Source organism: Pristiophorus japonicus, chromosome 15 (assembly GCF_044704955.1).
Source record: "Pristiophorus japonicus isolate sPriJap1 chromosome 15, sPriJap1.hap1, whole genome shotgun sequence".
In the NCBI taxonomy this organism is placed as follows: Eukaryota; Metazoa; Chordata; class Chondrichthyes; family Pristiophoridae; genus Pristiophorus; species Pristiophorus japonicus.
The window spans coordinates 160,251,716-160,271,359 of record NC_091991.1 but is presented as its reverse complement, the minus strand read 5'-3'; the positions used below and the strand labels follow the sequence as shown (position 1 = coordinate 160,271,359).

Sequence of the window (19,644 nt, the reverse complement as noted above, 5' to 3'; positions counted from 1 at the left end):
GTCCCAGTTTCCACAGCTCTCTGAGGCAGCGAATTCCACAGATGTACAACCCTCAGAGAAGAAATTTCTCCTCATCTCAGTTTTAAATGGGCAGCCTCTTATTCTAAGATCATGCCCTCTAGTTCTAGTCTACTCTATAAGTGGAAACATCCTCTCTGTATCCACCTTATCAAGCCCCCTCATAATCTTATACATTTCGATAAGCTCACCTCGCATTCTTCTGAATTCCAATGAGTAGAGGCCCAACCTACTCAACCTTTCCTCATAAGTCAACCCCCTTATCTCCAGAATCAACCTAGTGAACCTCTTCTGAACTGCCTCCAAAACAAGTATATCCTTTTGTAAATATGGAAACTAAAAACTGCATGCAATATTCCAGGTGTGGCCTCACCAATACCCTGCATAGCTGTAGCAAGACTTCCCTGCTTTTATAGTCCATCCCCTTTGCAATAAAGGCCAAGATTCCATTGGCCTTCCTGATCACTTGCTGTACCTGCATACTATCCTTTTCTGTTTCATGCACAAGTACCTCCAGGTCCCGCTGTACTGCAGCACTTTGCAATCTTTCTCCATTTAAATAATAACTTGCGCTTTGATTTTTTTCTGCCAAAGTGCATGACCTCACACTTTCCAACATTATACTCCATCTGCCAAATTTTTGCCCACTCACTTAGCCTGTCTATGTCCCTTTGCAGATTTTTTGTGTCCTCACACATTGCTTTTCCTCCCATCTTTGTATCATCAGCAAACTTGGCTATGTTATACTCGGTCCCTTCTTCCAAGTCGTTAATATAGATTGTAAATAGTTGGGGTCCCAACACTGACCCCTGCGGCACCCCACTGGTTACTGTTTGCCAACCAGAGAATGAACCATTTATCCCGACTCTCTGTTTTCTGTTAGTTAGCCAATCCTTTATCCATGCTAATATATTACCCCCAACCCCGTGAACTTTTATCTTGTGCATTAACCTTTTAGGTGGCACCTTGTCAAATGCCTTCTGGAAATCCAGATACACCACATCCCCTGGTTCCTCTTTATCCACCCTGTTCGTTACATCCTCAAAGAATTCCAGCAAATTTGTCAAACATGACTTCCCCTTCATAAATCTATGCTGACTCTGCCTGACTGAATTTTGCTTTTCCAAATGTCCTGCTACTGCTTCTTTAATAATGGACTCCAACATTTTCCCAACCACAGATGTTAGGCTAACTGGTCTATAGTTTCCTGCTTTTTGTCAGTCTTCTTTTTTTAAATAGGGGCATTACATTTGCAGTTTTCCAATCTGATTCTTTACTTTAAACCCGCCCTGAATAGTAAATTGGTCCCTCTCCCAAAGGAAAATGTGGTCTGTGCAAGTGGGATCAGGGAGGTAGGAGGAAATCCCATCCTGCCATTTCTCCAATGGGCTTTGGAAAATTTAGGCTAGACCGCTATTTAACCCGATGCCACTGAACTTGTACTTGTGCGATTGGTGACAGTGCAGTATTGACATCCATAATGCAGCACTGGAAGGAATAGCAGCTGTCTCATGAGGTGTATCTGCCCCACCTGTGACAGAGACTGTGGGTCTCGTATTGGACTGCGGATCTCGTTTTGGACTGCACAGCCACCTAAGAACTCATGTTAAGAGTGGAAGCAAGTCTTCCTCAACTCCAAGGGACTGCCTATGATGATGATGATGATGATGGTTCTCTGGGTGCCTGGAAACTTCCTGTGGCATAAAGATTAAGGTCAGCAGTGACAGTCGTGAACATAGAAAGTACTGCACGAATGGCCGATTGCTCATGCAGATCTCCATGAGCCAGATCACACAAGTTGGTCATAATTGCCTTTGTGTCTATATCACACATTGCTCCTCTATGTGCTCAATAGACGTTGATGTAGTTTGTGTTCAGTCATGTTATGCTTTGATGAAGTCTGCGCTGTTGAGCTGATATGTGCGGTGCCAATGCATCGTGCGACAGCCAAAAGGGGCAATTTTTCCAAATGATCGTGAATACCTCTGCTAATACCTGCGATGGCTGCTGTCCTGTTATTGAATTAAGTCCAGCTCAGAGCGCGAGATATTTCCTATTGACTGTTTTTGTCCTGGTAAATATTGTGCACAAAGAGGACATTGTAATGCCAACTGATGGATTCCTGCATTTTAAATATTACTAGTTCTGGATTCGCACTTATTGAAGCAGTATCAGTGAAACAAAAGACTTGTAGATGAATTTAAATTGCATCTCTTTGGAATTACAATAAAATATATATATTTAAAATCATGAAACAGTAATTAGAACAGAGAATAGCATAAAATATAATTCTGAAGTTGAGCTTGGTAATTATTTAATCAAATAAGCATCTCAACCTAATAAGACTAATCCAGATTTGTTTTCAAATATTAACCTCAAAGATTTGGGACATTCAGTACATAATAAATGTATGAACTAACTTACAATGTCCTGTTCAAGAAATATAATTTCATTCCAAATGCATTAAAGATCTTAATAAGTGATTTTGTACAAAATGTAAAATTATATGACCATGCATGTATTATGGATATTGTGGGAAGGACCATAAACTCAAGGAACAAATCTGCATGTTTCATTTTAGAACTAAAGCCCCAAATTATCAATTATCACAGATAATGAGCAAAATTAAAATTCTAATTTATTACCATTTGATCAGTGCACCAAAGACTGCAATAATATTAGTTTGCTCAGTTATAATTTCATTATTCGTAAAAGAAGAGAACTGGAAGTACTGTACAGTGAAACAGACTATTAGAATAAAGCATGCCAGCCAGGATTAAAATATGTTTATAACAATTATGAGGTACCATTAACAGCAGCAAACAAAACTTGGCGATCTAAGCTATAAATAGTTAAAGCATGTGACAATGCTACCAATTAGGTCAAAAACATTTCTGTTTAAGTAATGTAAAAGGTTGTGGCTATATGGGCGGACAATCAAAGAGACCAGCCCATGCTCGTCAGTGGTTAAGAAAACTAAGGTTGGTGCAATAAACTGAATATGGAAAATATTAACTTTAGGTGCTACGGGCTCAAGTTTCGGACACCCACTAGAACGGCGCGCATCGGAGAGGCCTGCCTAATTTGTAGAACACAAATTGCGCCGAATACTTACCTTGCGATTCTCAGATAGCTGTAGGCCCATTTCCACATCGGTGCTGCTGGGGGTGGAGCTACAGCCCTGCGCCAAAAACAGTGCCGGCAGCTGCGCGCGTGCGCAGTGGGCGACGACCCTATCCCAGGCCGAAAGGACGTCGCCTCTATCCCGGGCTGAGTGACCTGACGCATCTTACCTCGTCGGCAGGGCCCGCCCGGCCTTTCACTGGGGGCGGGCCCCGCCCGAAGTCGTCCTGGCAGCCGGCTCCAAAGTCGTCCTGGCAGCCGGCCCCAAAGTCGACGACGGGGCCCGCCCGGCCTCTCGCTGGTGGCGGGCCCCGACCTAGGTCTCCCAAAGTCCATCGTCGTCGGGGCCCACTCGCTCGGCCTCTCGCTGGGGGCGGGCCCCGCCTGGTTGTCCTGGCAGCTGGCCCCGAAGTCGTCCTGGCAGCCGGCGTCATCGTAGTCGGGACCCGCCCGGCCTCTCGCTGGGGCGGGCCCCGCCCAAAGTCCACCGTTGCGGCGGTGGGGCTCGCCCGCCTGGCCACTCGCTGAGGGCGGGCCCCGCCCGAAGTCATCCTTGGAGCAGCATTGGCGGCCGTTCAGCCCCCCTCCCTCTCTCCCCACCTTGTTCAGTCCTCCTCCCTTCCCCCCCCCCCCCGTTTAGCCCCCTTTCCTCCCCCCCCCCCCACCCCCGGTTCAGCCCCCCTCCCTCTTCCCTCTCCCCCCCACCCCCGGTTCAGCCCCCCACCCTCTCCCCTGTTCAGCCCCCCTCCCCCCCCACCCCCGTTCAGCCCCCCTCCCTCCCTCTCCCCTCAGCCCCCCCTTTCAACCCCCTCCCTCTAGCGCCTCCTTTCAGCCCCCCTCCCTTACCCCCCCCCTCTCTTCCCCCCCGATCAGCCCCCCTCCCTCTCCTCTCCCTCCTCCGTTCAGCCCCCTCCCCCCAACCTCCCCTCTCCCCACATCCCTTGTTGTCAGAAACAGAGAGAGAGAGAGAGAAAAAAAAGACGCAGACAGAGGGCTCCCAGTGCTGCAGTCGGTGAGTAGAAAGTAAATTTTTTTATTTATTGATTGATTTTTTTCCTATTTTTTTTAATTTTTAATTTTGTAATTTTTTAAGATTGTTTTATTGATTTATTTATCATTTATTATTGATGATGGTGCTTTATTTGTAAAAGTGAAGTGTTTAATGCTTGTAAACCCCTCTTCCCCTGCCCCCCCCCATCTCTCATTCCCTACGCCTGATTTCTAAGTGTAGGCAAGGTTTTTCTGAGCGTACAAAAATCTATACTTACTCCATTCTAAGTTAGTTTGAAGTAAGTTTTCGTTGCCTAAACTTGCAAAACAGGAGGAAGTGGCCGGACACGCCCCCCTTTTGAAAAAAAAAATCTGTGGTCTACAATGAAACTATTCTAACTTTCTAACTCACTAGAACTGGAGCAAACTAAATGCCGAGAATTTCAATTTCTAGGATGCTCCATTCTAAACTAGTTGCTCCAAAAAAATAGGAGCAACTCAGGCCGAAACTTGATCCCTACGTGTCATATTTACTTTTCATTTGCAGGATTTCCGTTTGGTCACATACACTCTTTCCAGTGTATAAATGATCTGTGCTCAATCCTATTTGGGTCCGGGAAAATGTATAATTTTCTTTGAAACTGCTGCAGTGAGTGCCCCAGGATCTCGTGCAATCTGGGAGGGGAATGTCATGACTCTAAGTTGACTAGTTAGCTCTTTGACCTTGAAATTATGCTGCATGAAGATCATCTTATAAACAATGCATTCTTGTAAAATTCTCTTTTTCACTATTTTATAAAATCAGAATTTTACACCACAGAAGGGGGCCATTCAGCCTGTCACACATGGGCTAGTTTTCTGAAAGGTCCCATTGACATGCCCTTTCCCTATACATATTTCTTTGATTTATAAATAATTAGCCACTTCTATTTTAAGTTATTATAGATTCTGCTTCCACCACTTTTCTGGTAGGGCATTCTACATATTAAAAATCTGCCTTTATTCTTTTGGTGATGATCTTAAATTTATGCCCTATAGTTACCACATTGACCAGTAGAAATAGATCATCCTTATAGAAACATAGAAACATAGAAAATAGGTGCAGGAGTAGGCCATTCAGCCCTTCTAGCCTGCACCGCCATTCAATGAGTTCATGGCTGAACATGAAACTTCAGTACCCCATTCCTGCTTTCTCGCCATAACCCTTGATCCCCCGAGTAGTAAGGACTTCATCTAACTCCCTTTTGAATATATTTAGTGAATTGGCCTCAACTACTTTCTGTGGTAGAGAATTCCACAGGTTCACCACTCTCTGGGTGAAGAAGTTTCTCCTCATCTCGGTCCTAAATGGCTTACCCCTTATCCTCAGACTGTGACCCCTGGTTCTGGACTTCCCCAACATTGGGAACATTCTTCCTGCATCTAACCTGTTTAAACCCGTCAGAATTTTAAACGTTTCCATGAGGTCCCCTCTCATTCTTCTGAACTCCAGTGAATACAAGCCCAGTTGATCCAGTCTTTCTTGATAGGTCAGTCCCGCCATCCCGGGAATCAGTCTGGTGAATCTTCACTGCACTCCCTCAATAGCAAGAATGTCCTTCCTCAAGTTAGGAGACCAAAACTGTACACAATACTCCAGGTGTGGCCTCACCAAGGCCCTGTACAACTGTAGCAACACCTCCCTGCCCCTGTATTCAAATCCCCTCGCTATGAAGGCCAACATGCCATTTGCTTTCTTAACCGCCTGCTGTACCTGCATGCTAACCTTCAATGACTGATGTACCATGACACCCAGGTCTCGTTGCACCTTCCCTTTTCCTAATCTGTCACCATTCAGATAATAGTCTGTCTCTCTGTTTTTACCACCAAAGTGGATAACTTCACATTTATCCACATTATACTCATCTGCCATGCATTTGCCCACTCACCTAACCTATCCAAGTCACTCTGCAGCCTAATAGCATCCTCCTCGCAGCTCACACTGCCACCCAACTTAGTGTCATCCGCAAATTTGGAGATACTGCATTTAATCCCCTCGTCTAAATCATTAATGTACAATGTAAACAGCTGGGGCCCCAGCACAGAACCTTGCGGCACCCCACTAGTCACTGCCTGCCATTCTGAAAAGTACCCGTTTACTCCTACTCTTTTCTTCCTGTCTGACAACCAGTTCTCAATCCACGTCAGCACACTACCCCCAATCCCATGTGCTTTAACTTTGCACATTAATCTCTTGTGTGGGACCGTGTCGAAAGCGTTCTGAAAGTCCAAATATACCACATCAACTGGTTCTCCTTTGTCCACTTTACTGGAAACATCCTCAAAAAATTCCAGAAGATTTGTCAAGCATGATTTCCCTTTCACAAATCCATGCTGACTTGGACCTATCATGTCACCATTTTCCAGATGCACTGCTATGACATCCTTAATAATTGATTCCATCATTTTACCCACTACTGAGGTCAGGCTGATCGGTCTATAATTCCCTGCTTTCTCTCTCCCTCCTTTTTTAAAAAGTGGGGTTACATTGGCTACCCTCCACTCCATAGGAACTGATCCAGAGTCAATGGAATGTTGGAAAATGACTGTCAATGCATCCGCTATTTCCAAGGCCACCTCCTTAAGTACTCTGGGATGCAGTCCATCAGGCCCTGGGGATTTATCGGCCTTCAATCCCATCAATTTCCCCAACACAATTTCCAGACTAATAAAGATTTCCCTCAGTTCCCCCTCCTTACTAGACCCTCTGACCCCTTTTATATCCGGAAGGTTGTTTGTATCCTCCTTAGTGAATATATAAAAACCCCATATAATTTTGAACGCTATCAATTTTCCATTTTAACCATCTCTATTCTATGAAAACAGCCTCAGTTTCTCATGTCTTTTCATATAACTAACTCTCATCCCTCATATCAACTTGGTGAATCTCTTTTGTGCCCAATTCACGGCCTCTGCATCCTCCTTAAGCAGAGTGTCCAATACTGGACATAATACCCAACTGTGCTCTAACTAAAAATCTGTATGGAATTATCACTGCCCCTTTTACTTTTGTACCTTATTTATAAAACCTAGGAGCCCACAAGATTTATTTTAATTATAAAAACATCATGATCAACTTGTTCTCCCAATTGTGAGGACTTGTGTATCTGAACCTATAAATCTCTATGCTCTTCCTTTCCTTATTCTTTCTTCCAAAATGTATCAACTCACAATTCTGTCAAATTTCATCCAACATCTATTTACACAACCTACTAATTTGTCTGTGTACTCCTGAATATGTGGTGCAGTCCTCCACATTTATTAACCATGGTGTTTATTTTTGCACCATTTGTAAATGATATCATCACGCCCCCAGTCCATTTTATGTATCGATTAAAAAGAGCTATGATCGCGGGGGCACATCATTAGAGTAGGTCAGAGACTGGGTATTCTGTGATTCACCTCCTGATTCCCCAAAGCCACTCCACCACTAATAAGGCACAAGTCAGGGTGTGATGGAATACTCTCCACTTGCAAGGATTGGTGCAGCTCAACACCATCCAGAAAAAAAACAGTATGTTTGATTGGCAGCCCATGCACCACCTTAAATATTCATTCACTCCCTCCCTTGGCTATAGTATGTAACATCTACAAGATATACTGCAGCAACTCCCCAAGGCTTCCACTGTACAGCAAAATTCTAAAAGGACAAAGGGTGTTAATAAAACAAGCCTGAAGGCTTTGTGTCTTAATGCAAGGAGTATCCGCAATAAGGTGGATGAATTAATTGTGCAAATAGATGTTAACAAATATGATGTGATTGGGATTACGGAGACGTGGCTCCAGGATGATCAGGGCTGGGAACTCAACATTCAGGGGTATTCAACATTCAGGAAGGATAGAATAAAAGGAAAAGGAGGTGGGGTAGCATTGCTGGTTAAAGAGGAGATTAATGCAATAGTTAGGAAAGACATTAGCTTGGATGATGTGGAATCTATATGGGTAGAGCTGCAGAACACCAAAGGGCAAAAAACGTTAGTAGGAGTTGTGTACAGACCTCCAAACAGTAATAGGGATGTTGGGGAGGGCATCAAACAGGAAATTAGGGGTGCATGCAATAAAGGTGTAGCAGTTATAATGGGTGACTTTAATATGCACATAGATTGGGCTAGCCAAACTGGAAGCAATACGGTGGAGGAGGATTTCCTGGAGTGCATAAGGGATGGTTTTCTAGACCAATATGTTGAGGAACCAACTAGGGGGGAGGCCATCTTAGACTGGGTGTTGTGTAATGAGAGAGGATTAATTAGCAATCTCATTGTGCGAGGCCCCTTGGGGAAGAGTGACCATAATATGGTGGAATTCTGCATTAGGATGGAGAATGAAACAGTAAATTCAGAGACCATGGTCCAAAACTTAAAGAAGGGTAACTTTGAAGGTATGAGGCGAGAATTGGCTAGGATAGATTGGCGAATGATACTTAGGGGGTTGACTGTGGATGGGCAATGGCAGACATTTAGAGACCGCATGGATGAAGTACAACAATTGTACATTCCTGTCTGGCGTAAAAATAAAAAGGGGAAGGTGGCTCAACCGTGGCTATCTAGGGAAATCAGGGATAGTATTAAAGCCAAGGAAGTGGCATACAAATTGGCCAGAAATAGCAGCGAACCTGGGGACTGGGAGAAATTTAGAACTCAGCAGAGGAGGACAAAGGGTTTGATTAGGACAGGGAAAATGGAGTACGAGAAGAAGCTTGCAGGGAACATTAAGGCGGATTGCAAAAGTTTCTATAGGTATGTAAAGAGAAAAAGGTTGGTGAAGACAAACGTAGGTCCCCTGCAGTCAGAATCAGGGGAAGTCATAACGGGGAACAAAGAAATGGCGGATCAATTGAACAAGTACTTTGGTTCGGTATTCACTAAGGAGGATACAAACAACCTTCCGGATATAAAAGGGGTCAGAGGGTCTAGTAAGGAAGAGGAACTGAGGGAAATCTTTATTAGTCGGGAAATTGTGTTGGGGAAATTGATGGGATTGAAGGCAGATAAATCCCCAGGGCCTGATGGCCTGCATCCTAGAGTACTTAAGGAGGTGGCCTTGGAAATAGCGGATGCATTGACAGTCATTTTCCAACATTCCATTGACTCTGGATCAGTTCCTATGGAGTGGAGGGTAGCCAATGTAACCCCACTTTTTAAAAAAGGAGGGAGAGAGAAAACAGGGAATTATAGACCGGTCAGCCTGACCTCAGTAGTGGGTAAAATGATGGAATCAATTATTAAGGATGTCATAGCAGTGCATCTGGAAAATGGTGACATGATAGGTCCAAGTCAGCATGGATTTGTGAAAGGGAAATCATGCTTGACAAATCTTCTGGAATTTTTTGAGGATGTTTCCAGTAAAGTGGACAAAGGAGAACCAGTTGATGTGGTATATTTGGACTTTCAGAAGGCTTTCGACAAGGTCCCACACAAGAGATTAATGTGCAAAGTTAAAGCACATGGGATTGGGGGTAGTGTGCTGACGTGGATTGAGAACTGGTTGTCAGACAGGAAGCAAAGAGTAGGAGTAAACGGGTACTTTTCAGAATGGCAGGCAGTGACTAGTGGAGTGCCGCAAGGTTCTGTGCTGGGGCCCCAGCTGTTTACATTGTACATTAATGATTTAGACGAGGGGATTAAATGCAGTATCTCCAAATTTGCGGATGATACTAAGTTGGGTGGCAGTGTGAGCTGCGAGGAGGATGCTATTAGGCTGCAGAGTGACTTGGATAGGTTAGGTGAGTGGGCAAATGCATGGCAGATGAAGTATAATGTGGATAAATGTGAGGTTATCCACTTTGGTGGTAAAAACAGAGAGACAGACTATTATCTGAATGGTGACAGATTAGGAAAAGGGAAGGTGCAACGAGACCTGGGTGTCATGGTACATCAGTCATTGAAGGTTGGCATGCAGGTACAGCAGGCGGTTAAGAAAGCAAATGGCATGTTGGCCTTCATAGCGAGGGGATTTGAATACAGGGGCAGGGAGGTGTTGCTACAGTTGTACAGGGCCTTGGTGAGGCCACACCTGGAGTATTGTGTACAGTTTTGGTCTCCTAACTTGAGGAAGGACATTCTTGCTATTGAGGGAGTGCAGCGAAGGTTCACCAGACTGATTCCCGGGATGGCGGGACTGACCTATCAAGAAAGATTGGATCAATTGGGCTTGTATTCACTGGAGTTCAGAAGAATGAGAGGGGACCTCATAGAAACGTTTAAAATTCTGACGGGTTTAGACAGGTTAGATGCAGAAAGAATGTTCCCAATGTTGGGGAAGTCCAGAACCAGGGGTCACAGTCTGAGGATAAGGGGTAAGCCATTTAGGACCGAGATGAGGAGAAACTTCTTCACCCAGAGAGTGGTGAACCTGTGGAATTCTCTACCACAGAAAGTAGTTGAGGCCAATTCACTAAATATATTCAAAAGGGAGTTAGATGAAGTCCTTACTACTCGGGGGATCAAGGGTTATGGCGAGAAAGCAGGAAGGGGGTACTGAAGTTTCATGTTCAGCCATGAACTCATTGAATGGCGGTGCAGGCTAGAAGGGCTGAATGGCCTGCTCCTGCACCTATTTTCTATGTTTCTATGTTTCTAACAGCACCTCCAAAACCCGCGACATCCACCACCTAGAAGGACAAGGACAGCAGGTGTTTGGGGACACCATCACTTCCATGTTTCCCTCCAAATCACACACCATCCCAACTTGGACAAATATCGCTGTTCCTTCATATTTGCTGGGTTAAAGTCCTGGAACTCCCAGGCACTGTGGGAGTACCTTCACCACACGGACTGCAGCGGTTCACCACCGCCTTCTCAAGGGCAACTAGCGATGTTGCTAGCAATACCCACAACCTAAGAATTATTTTTTTTTTTAAATATGCTGCCAGTCCTAAAACATCAATTAAGCATTGCTCCTTAATTTTTTTATCCTTCAAACCAACTTCCTATCCATGCTGCCACATTATCTTAAACACCACATGACTTAATTTTATGAAGACTCCTATGACGTGCCTTATCAGACGTCTTTTGCAAATCCATATACACATTCACTGTTATTCCTTTATCAATGCTCTCCATTAACAAAAGTGCTAACTATTTTATTTTAACTCGTGCATTAAGAGTAGACTAAAGAATTTAATAGTCACGTTATCATGCATATCTCATCGTCACACAATAATTTCAAGGCATGTGTGTTATGAAAGGAAAATGAAAATCAAGAACGTGGCAGAAAGGCAAGAGGCGGGAAGAAATGCATTATGATTTTAAATTTATATACTTACATGATAGCCCAGCCCAAGTAGACTAACGTGCTCCCCCAGTACATAGGGTTGTCCATTATATTAAAAGGAAATGACAGTACCTTGGCCTCCATCAAGACTCCAAAATAGTCTCCTGTGAAAAGTATATGCTAATTTTAGTTGGCTTGTATAATCAGTGCAAATCATTTCTTCATCACAGCTCAGGTAAGTATATTATGAGCTTTACATTATAAAACCACCATATGTAGTGTGTAATAGATGTCACGATAATCCACTGTTGGAAAATCCTTTATATATATATTATATATCCCAAAGTGCTCTACAGCCAATGAAGTACTTTTAAAAAAGTGTAGGCACTGTTGTAATGTAGGGAAACATGACAGCCAATTTGTGCACAACAAGCTCCCACAAACAGCAATGAAATAAATAAGCAAATAATCTGCTTCAGTGATGTTGGTTGAGGGATAAATATTGGACAGGACACAGAGAGAACTCCCCTGGCTCGTCTTCGAAATAGTGCTATGGGACCTTTTATGTTTACCTGATTGAAAGCAAACGGGGCCTCGGGAGATTGATGTAGAATTCCATAGATGGTAGGCATGTAAAATCATGGATTTTAATTTTTGGGGGTGGATATTTGGCCAAATATCAACTAAATTAGTTTTGATGCAAGATTCCCTATATTGTTCATATGCCAGAAGAAACCCTGCTATGATAATAGTGGAGCTAAAAGTATGTGACCTCACAACCACCATAATAATGATTTAATTCACATCATGACACTTCTATCATCCTCACTGCATTTTATATATATCTGGCATCAAGTTTAAAGCACTAATTTAATTTTGCGCTGGTTCTTAATTTACTGTCACATTCACTAAAACATCCAGATATATGATTCATCGACTCAAGAGATGCAGGAGGCCAATCTCACCAGTAACAGCTCTGAAATGGAGCAGAATATAAAGTATTTTGCCTTAAAGCTGCAGGAAACATAGGGCAGATTTGCTTTTGCAGCTTATGTCATCAGAACTACCTGACTAATTTACCACCTTAAACATCACCCTCAGTCACGTTCCTGTATTTTATGTACTGAAGAAAATACTTCAACACAATTGGTCAATCTGTTCTGTTTCCGAGGTAACACTGATTACTACGGCTTCCTACATCTCCGAGTTACTCTATTACTGAAAAGATTTCTGACAATGGTTTTATGTTTTAAAAGACGACTTATCAAGGTGATTTTTTGGACAGTAATCTACACCTTCAAACCAGATTATCAAGGCATTCCTACAGAGATGGGCGGGATGAAATTGATTCTGATCAGCAACACAAAACAGGAGATAGCCAATCGACAGCCCGTTTTACCCCCATCAGGTTTTCGGTTCCACAATAGCTGCCAATTTGTTATCACCCATTTTGTGCTACCGACCTAGACCAATTTCACCCCCAGAGACTGTATTACATTCATTATACGGATTTTGAAGCGGCTGTCGGCCATTTTCTATGCCAACTTTGATTTGTACTTGAATATCGATTATAGCTATTTTGACAAATTGTACATTGCAATATTTAATATATAAATCTCTATTGAACTATACAAAGTCTGCAATTTGCGCCTATATACAGGACCTTGCTTATCTCATTTGTCTTGGAGTTATATGTGAATATAACCCATTTGCTTCAGGTGGTACAATTTTCTTTAAATTTATGGGGCGAACATTAAGAGAATGTTGAAAGGCCAGTTCTATTTTTCTTGGATGTCATATGGGTACATTTAATTACTTGCACATTTAATTTACACAATCCTTTTTTAAATCTTAAAATATGCATTTGGTTGCTGACCACTTGCCTCTTTTGCATGATTTCATCTCACCCTTCCACCCGCATTTAAGCGATTGAGAGACTTTCAAAGAGTTTGGCACTCAATTGGTATCTTTATAGCTTGTAGTCTGCATGCAAATCAAAACGCTCGTGTGTTCAAGTTCCTGCTTGCCATTTTCTACACTCTGGTTGTTCTGCTCCTGAATGTCTCTGTTCATTTGATTTTTTTGGACCATCGTTGCTCTGTATCATTTTCAATCCACAGCACAAAATTGACCATTTCAAACAAGTTTAACATGTGTAGCAAAGTCAGGTAAGTATGAGGACAGGTTGCATAGACAAGGCTTGTTTTCCATTGAGTACCATGATTGAGGGGTGATCTGAATGAGGTGTTTAAAATGTTAAAAAGGATTCGATGGGTAAATACAGAGAAACAATCTCCTCTGGTGGGGAATCAAGAACGAGGGAGGCATAATCTTAAAATCAGAGCTAGGCTGTGTAGGAGCAAAATCAGGATCACTTTTCACATAAAAGGTAATAGAGATCTGGAATTCTCTTCCCCTGGAAATCTGTGGAGCCTGGGACAATTGATAGATTTGTGTTAGATAAGGGATATGTTTCTATTGAAGTCCTTACTACTAGGGGGATCAAGGGGTATGGTGAGAAAGCAGGAATGGGGTACTGAAGTTGCATGTTCAGCCATGAACTCATTGAATGGCGGTGCAGGCTAGAAGGGCCGAATGGCCTACTCCTGCACCTATTTTCTATGTTTCTATGTTTCTAAGGTGGGGAAATGGAGCAAAAGTACAGATCAGCCATGAAATAAATTGAATGGCGGAGCAGAGTCGAGGGGCTGAATGGCTACTCCTGTTCCTACATTGCTAAGGCACATTGGGGAAGAGTGACCACAATATGGTAGAATTCTTTATTAAGATGGAGAGTGACACAGTTAATTCAGAGACTCGGGTCCTGAACTTAAGGAAAGGTAACTTCGATGGTATGAGACGTGAATTGGCTAGAATAGACTGGTGAGTGATACTTAAAGGGTTGACGGTGGATAGACAATGGCAAACATTTAAAGATCACATGGATGAACTTTAACACTTGTACATGCCTGTCTGGAGTAAAAATAAAATGGGGAAGGTGGCTCAACCGTGGCTAACAAGGGAAATTAAGGATAATGTTAAATCCAAGGAAGTGGCATATAAATTGGCCAGAAAAAGCAGCAAACCTGAGGAGTGGGAGAACTATGTAATACAGCAGAGGAGGACAAGGGGTTTAATTAGGAGGGGGAAAATAGAGTATGAAAGGAAGCTTGCTGGGAACATAAAAACTGACTGCAAAAGCTTCTATAGATATGTGAAGAGAAAAAGATTAGTGAAGACAAACGTAGGTCCCTTGCAGTCAGATTCAGATGAATTTATAATGGGAAACAAAGAAATGGTGGACCAGTTAAACAAATACTTTGGTTCTGTTTTCACGAAGGAAGACACAAATAACCTTCTGGAAATACTAGGGGACCGAGGGTCGAGTGAGAAGGAGGAACTGAAGGATATCCTTATAAAGCGGGAAGTTGTGTTAGGGAAATTGATGGGATTGAAGGGCGATAAATCCCCAGGGCCTGATAGTCTGCATCCCAGAGTACTTAGGAAGTGGCCCTAGAAATAGTGGATGCATTGGTGATCATTTTCCAACAGTCTATCGACTCTGGATCAGTTCCTATGGACTGGAGGGTAGCTAATGTAACACCACTATTTAAAAAAGGAGGGAGAGAGAAAATGGGTAATTATAGACCGGTTAGCCTGACATCAGTAGTGGGGAAAATGTTGGAATCAATTATTAAAGATGAAATAGCAGCGCATTTAGAAAACAGTGACAGGATCGGTCCAAGTCAGCATGGATTTATGAAAGGGAAATCATGCTTGACAAATCTTCTAGAATTTTTTGAAGATGTAACTAGTAGAGTGGACAAGGGAGAACCAGTGGATGTGGTGTATTTGGACTTTCAAAAGGCTTTTGACAAGGTCCCACACAAGAGATTGGTGTGCAAAGTCAAAGCACATGGTATTGGGGGTAATGTATTGACGTGGTTGACAGACAGGAAGCAGAGAGTCGGGATAAACGGGTCCTTTTCAGAATGGCAGGCAGTGATTAGTGGAGTACCGCAGGGCTCAGTGCTGGAACCCCAGCTCTTTACAATATACATTAATGATTTAGATGAAGGAATTGAATGTAATGTCTCCAAGTTTGCAGATGACACTAAACTGGGTGGTGGTGTGAGCTGTGAGGAGGACACTAAAAGGCTGCAGAGTGACTTGGACAGGTTGGGTGAGTGGGCAAATGCATGGCAGATGCAGTATAATGTGGATAAATGTGAGGTTATCCACCTTGGGGGCAAAAACACGAAGGCATCTGAATGGCAGCAGATTAGGAAAAGGGGAGATGCAACGAGACCTGGGTGTCATGGTTCATCAGTCATTGAAAGTTGGCATACAGGTACAGCAGGCGGTGAAGGCGGCAAATGGTATGTTGGCCTTCATAGTTAGGGGATTTGAATATAGGAGCAGGGAGGTCTTACTGCAGTTGTACAGGGCCTTGTTCAGGCCTCACCTGGAATATTGTGTTCAGTTTTGGTCTCCTAATCCGAGAAAGGACGTTCTTGCTATTGAGGGAGTGCAGCGAAGGTTCACCAGACTGATTCCTGGGATGGCGGGACTGACATATGAGGAAAGACTGAATCAACTGGGCCTTTATACACTGGAGTTTAGAAGGATGAGAGGGGATCTCATAGAAAGTTACAAGATTCTGACGGGACTGGACAGGTTAGATGCGGGTAGAATGTTCCCGATGATGGGGAAGTCCAGAACCAGGGGACACAGTCTTGGGTTAAGGGGTAGGCCTTTTAGGACTGAGATGAGGAGAAACTTCTTCACTCAGAGAGTAGTTAACCTGTGGAATTCCCTGCCGCAGAGAGTTGTTGATGCCAGTTCATTGGATATATTCAAGAGGGAGTTATATATGGCTCTTACGGCTAAAGGGATCAAGGGGTATGGAGAGAAAGCAGGAAAGGGGTACTGAGGGAATGATCAGCCATGATCTTATTGAATGGTGGCGCAGGCTCGAAGGGCCGAATGGCCTACTCCTGCACCTATTTTCTATGTTTCTATTAGAGATGCCGCTGATGACACAAGTAATCCAAATGTAGCAGCAAAATAATGTTTGAAAAATGGCTTAATGAAGGGCCTTTGCTCTGCCACCGTCTCCTTTACCTATACTAATGATGATCATTACAAACACTTTAAAGGATTTTGAAACCTGACGCAGTGTAAAGATGTTTTCAAACTTGCAAAGAAAATTACAAAAAACAGTTTGTGCCATTATTATTTTTTTGATAATCGGTCTTGACAACACGTTTTTGGACAAAGCATAATAGAAAATTAAAAGGCATGTATTTTTGTTTTACAACTATGTATAGGTTTGATTGCCTACAGTAAACATATGGTAATGCTTAAATAAGGATAGAGATTAGTGAACAGATGTTTATTGAATGTATCTAATTCTAAATCATAGTTTTTATCCTTTTGGCATTATAAAACAATTTAATAACATTGTGCTAAGAATGTCTGGGAATTTATTATGCATTGTCTCAGGGCAATTTGGCAAACGCTAAAATACACATATTGTACAATGTAGTCTTCAGATGCAGACAGAATCACGAGCCAATTGTTACTGTGACAATGTTACAGCTTTTCAACTGTATTTGGCCTGACTTCCAAGGTTGCAGCCAGCCATGTCGTTTCTTTGTATTAGAACCATTTTTAATAGCTATATTACACACAAAACAACATCAAAATGGACAAGATATTAAGACATCTTTTTACAGGTCTAACATAGTAATTAAAGTATTCAAACTTTTGGGGATGAAAGTGAATGCTTCATCGATTGAAAAATAATTTTAGTTTAAAGATCCAGGTTTATCCAGCTATTACATTTTATTCCTGTTGTTTGAATCACTGATTAATCTGCTGGCAGTTGCAACCATTATAAACCATCGTGAAAATTGTGTAACAAGCTATTCAATTCCAAATTGATTTGCTAAAAAAAACATTAAAAGCTTTAAAAAAAAGTTGTCAAAAAAGGTAGGAGAAGCAGACGCAATTGTAACTTTCAAAAGGTAATTGGACAAATACTTAAAAAGGAAAACTTTGCAGGGCTATGGGGAAAGAGCAGGGGATGGGACTAATTGGTAGCTCTTTCAGAGAGCCGGCACAGGCACGAAGGGCGGAATGGCCTCCTTCTGTGCTGTATGATTCTATGATATATTTTTTAATATTATGTTCAAGTAATATTTCACACATTGATATTCTGTAAGTGTGCATTGAATGAGTCACCCGGTTGCATTTGCTTGAGTGACATTGTGCAAAAGAAGATTAGGCTATGCTGTTACTGGAGGCTCCGGGAGTATAAGTGTACAAGTAGGCATCCGGAGCTTGGCCTCTGGGTCCCCACAATGGGGTCTGGCCTTGGTCGTGATTAGATTTCCTTTCATTGATAGCGCTGACAGTTGCCAACTCTGGTTGGATGTATTCCAGGAGGTTTCATCACATGATCTCTCGCCACCAACTGCCCGGCCTCGCGCTCCAGCCATTGGCCACCCGACGTGTCCATCTTCGTGAAGCACCACCTTCCAACACCAATTGGAAAGTGAACAGATTCTTCGTTACTCGATTGGATGATTCTTGACTGTCAGTTTCTCCCCATCTCTTTTTGTTAATGCTTATGATTTTCTCCTGGATTGTTCGCAGCAGTTTCTCTAATTCCTGGAGATTGCGGGACATCTTGGGAGATTTGGCCACCCTATTAGCACTGTGTAATTTGCAAACAGTGATAAGTTTAACTACTTCCCTGTAACAGAGCTTTATGTTTCTGGTAAGTGCTGGAGCAGGAGAGCAACGGCAGTGAAGAGTGACGTCACCAATATCCGTCGGTGATTGGAGCGTGGGCAGGTACAGCAGGAGCGGCGAGGTCGGGGCGAAGGAGTGGCGAGAGACTGTAGAGGGACATGATCGGGGCCCAGGAGAGGCGTGAGTTTGGGGCCCAGAAGAGCCAAGGGCCCAGGGGCAGCACGGGCCAGCCCACACTGCGATATGTGTGCGCACTAGGTCCATGCAGCAGAGCTGGTCTCCAGTCGTCTTGGTTAATCCTTGCTACTGGAACAAGACCTAGCTCTGTCAAGCCCGTGTGGTGGCTGGTGTCCACACGTTAAAAAAATCCAAGCACAGGCATCTTCCACCCTTCAAGATTTAGTTCGGACCTGGAATTTTAGGTCCATCATTGAAACATCTGTGAACTTTTTGACGTGGAAGTAAGTCATCCTCGATTCGAGGGACTGCCTATGATGATGACTGGGTATCACTGGTACATTATCACATTGCAGACAGAGGTACGCACCATCTATTTGGATGGGCAGAGGTGGTTTATCCATAATTACTGCGGCAATGGATCATTTTCAGCATAACATTGGGTGAGGGGAAGAGGGTCAACTGGAAGCTACATCTGGAGAACCTTTTGAGCTATGCTAAGATTACAACATAAACACAAAGCATAAGAAATAAGAGTAGGCCATTGGGCCCCTCGAGCCTGCTCCGCCATTCAATGAGATCATGGCTGATCTGCACCTCAACTCCATTTACCTGCCTTTGCTCTATATCCCATGATACCCTTACCCAACAAAAATCTATCAATCGCAATCTTGAAAGCTCCAATTGTGCCAGCATCCACAATCTTTTGGGGGACAAATGGTAAAGGAGTAAATATGGCAAGGTACTTCACTAGCTGAGCTGATGTTTGAATAGTTAACTGACTGTCACCTGCTTTTTTTTCCCTCTCCTAAGCTCCTGGAGCCTTTTCTGCTTTTCCAGTTATTCATGCTTCCATTTTTACCCGTCCATCCAAATATTTATATGTTCTCGGTGTCTCATAATTTCTTTGCCTTATATTATTATGCTGTGTTCCACTTAAGTGCTTAACAGGCCATTCTATTTCTTTTTGTGTATGCATGTACATATGTGTGTGTGCACGCGCATGTGTATATCCATGTGCTGCCCATTCCCTTTATTCTCTTCCTTTTAAAATAGTTGATCTGTAATACCCCACAGTTTTGATAAAGGTCCATCCCAATATGTTCTCTCAGCTGTTCACTCCACAGATGCTGCCTGACATGCGGATTGTTTCCAGCATTTTCTGGTTCTGTTTCAGATTTCCAGCATCTGCAGTTTCTTGCTTTCTGTTTAACTAGCTGAGTGATCAATGATTGGTAACCACGGCAACAGAACATTTCAATTTTTGGGCTTTGATATTTCAGTTGTAACAACTTTATTCCTTGCCAATTTTCACCTGATGGAAGG

At 42.9% G+C, this 19,644-nt stretch overlaps 1 protein-coding gene across 3 annotated transcripts in view; it reads right to left on the bottom strand.

Moving 5' to 3' along the window:
- Window positions 1-19,644, bottom strand: part of pemt (phosphatidylethanolamine N-methyltransferase) — a 137,587-nt gene that overhangs the window by 12,086 nt on the left and 105,857 nt on the right. For all 3 annotated transcript variants that reach the window (XM_070901208.1, XM_070901209.1, XM_070901210.1), the window contains one exon: window positions 11,435-11,546. In XM_070901208.1, the coding sequence (XP_070757309.1) occupies window positions 11,435-11,546 (112 nt within the window). The remainder of the gene's footprint in view (window positions 1-11,434; window positions 11,547-19,644) is intronic.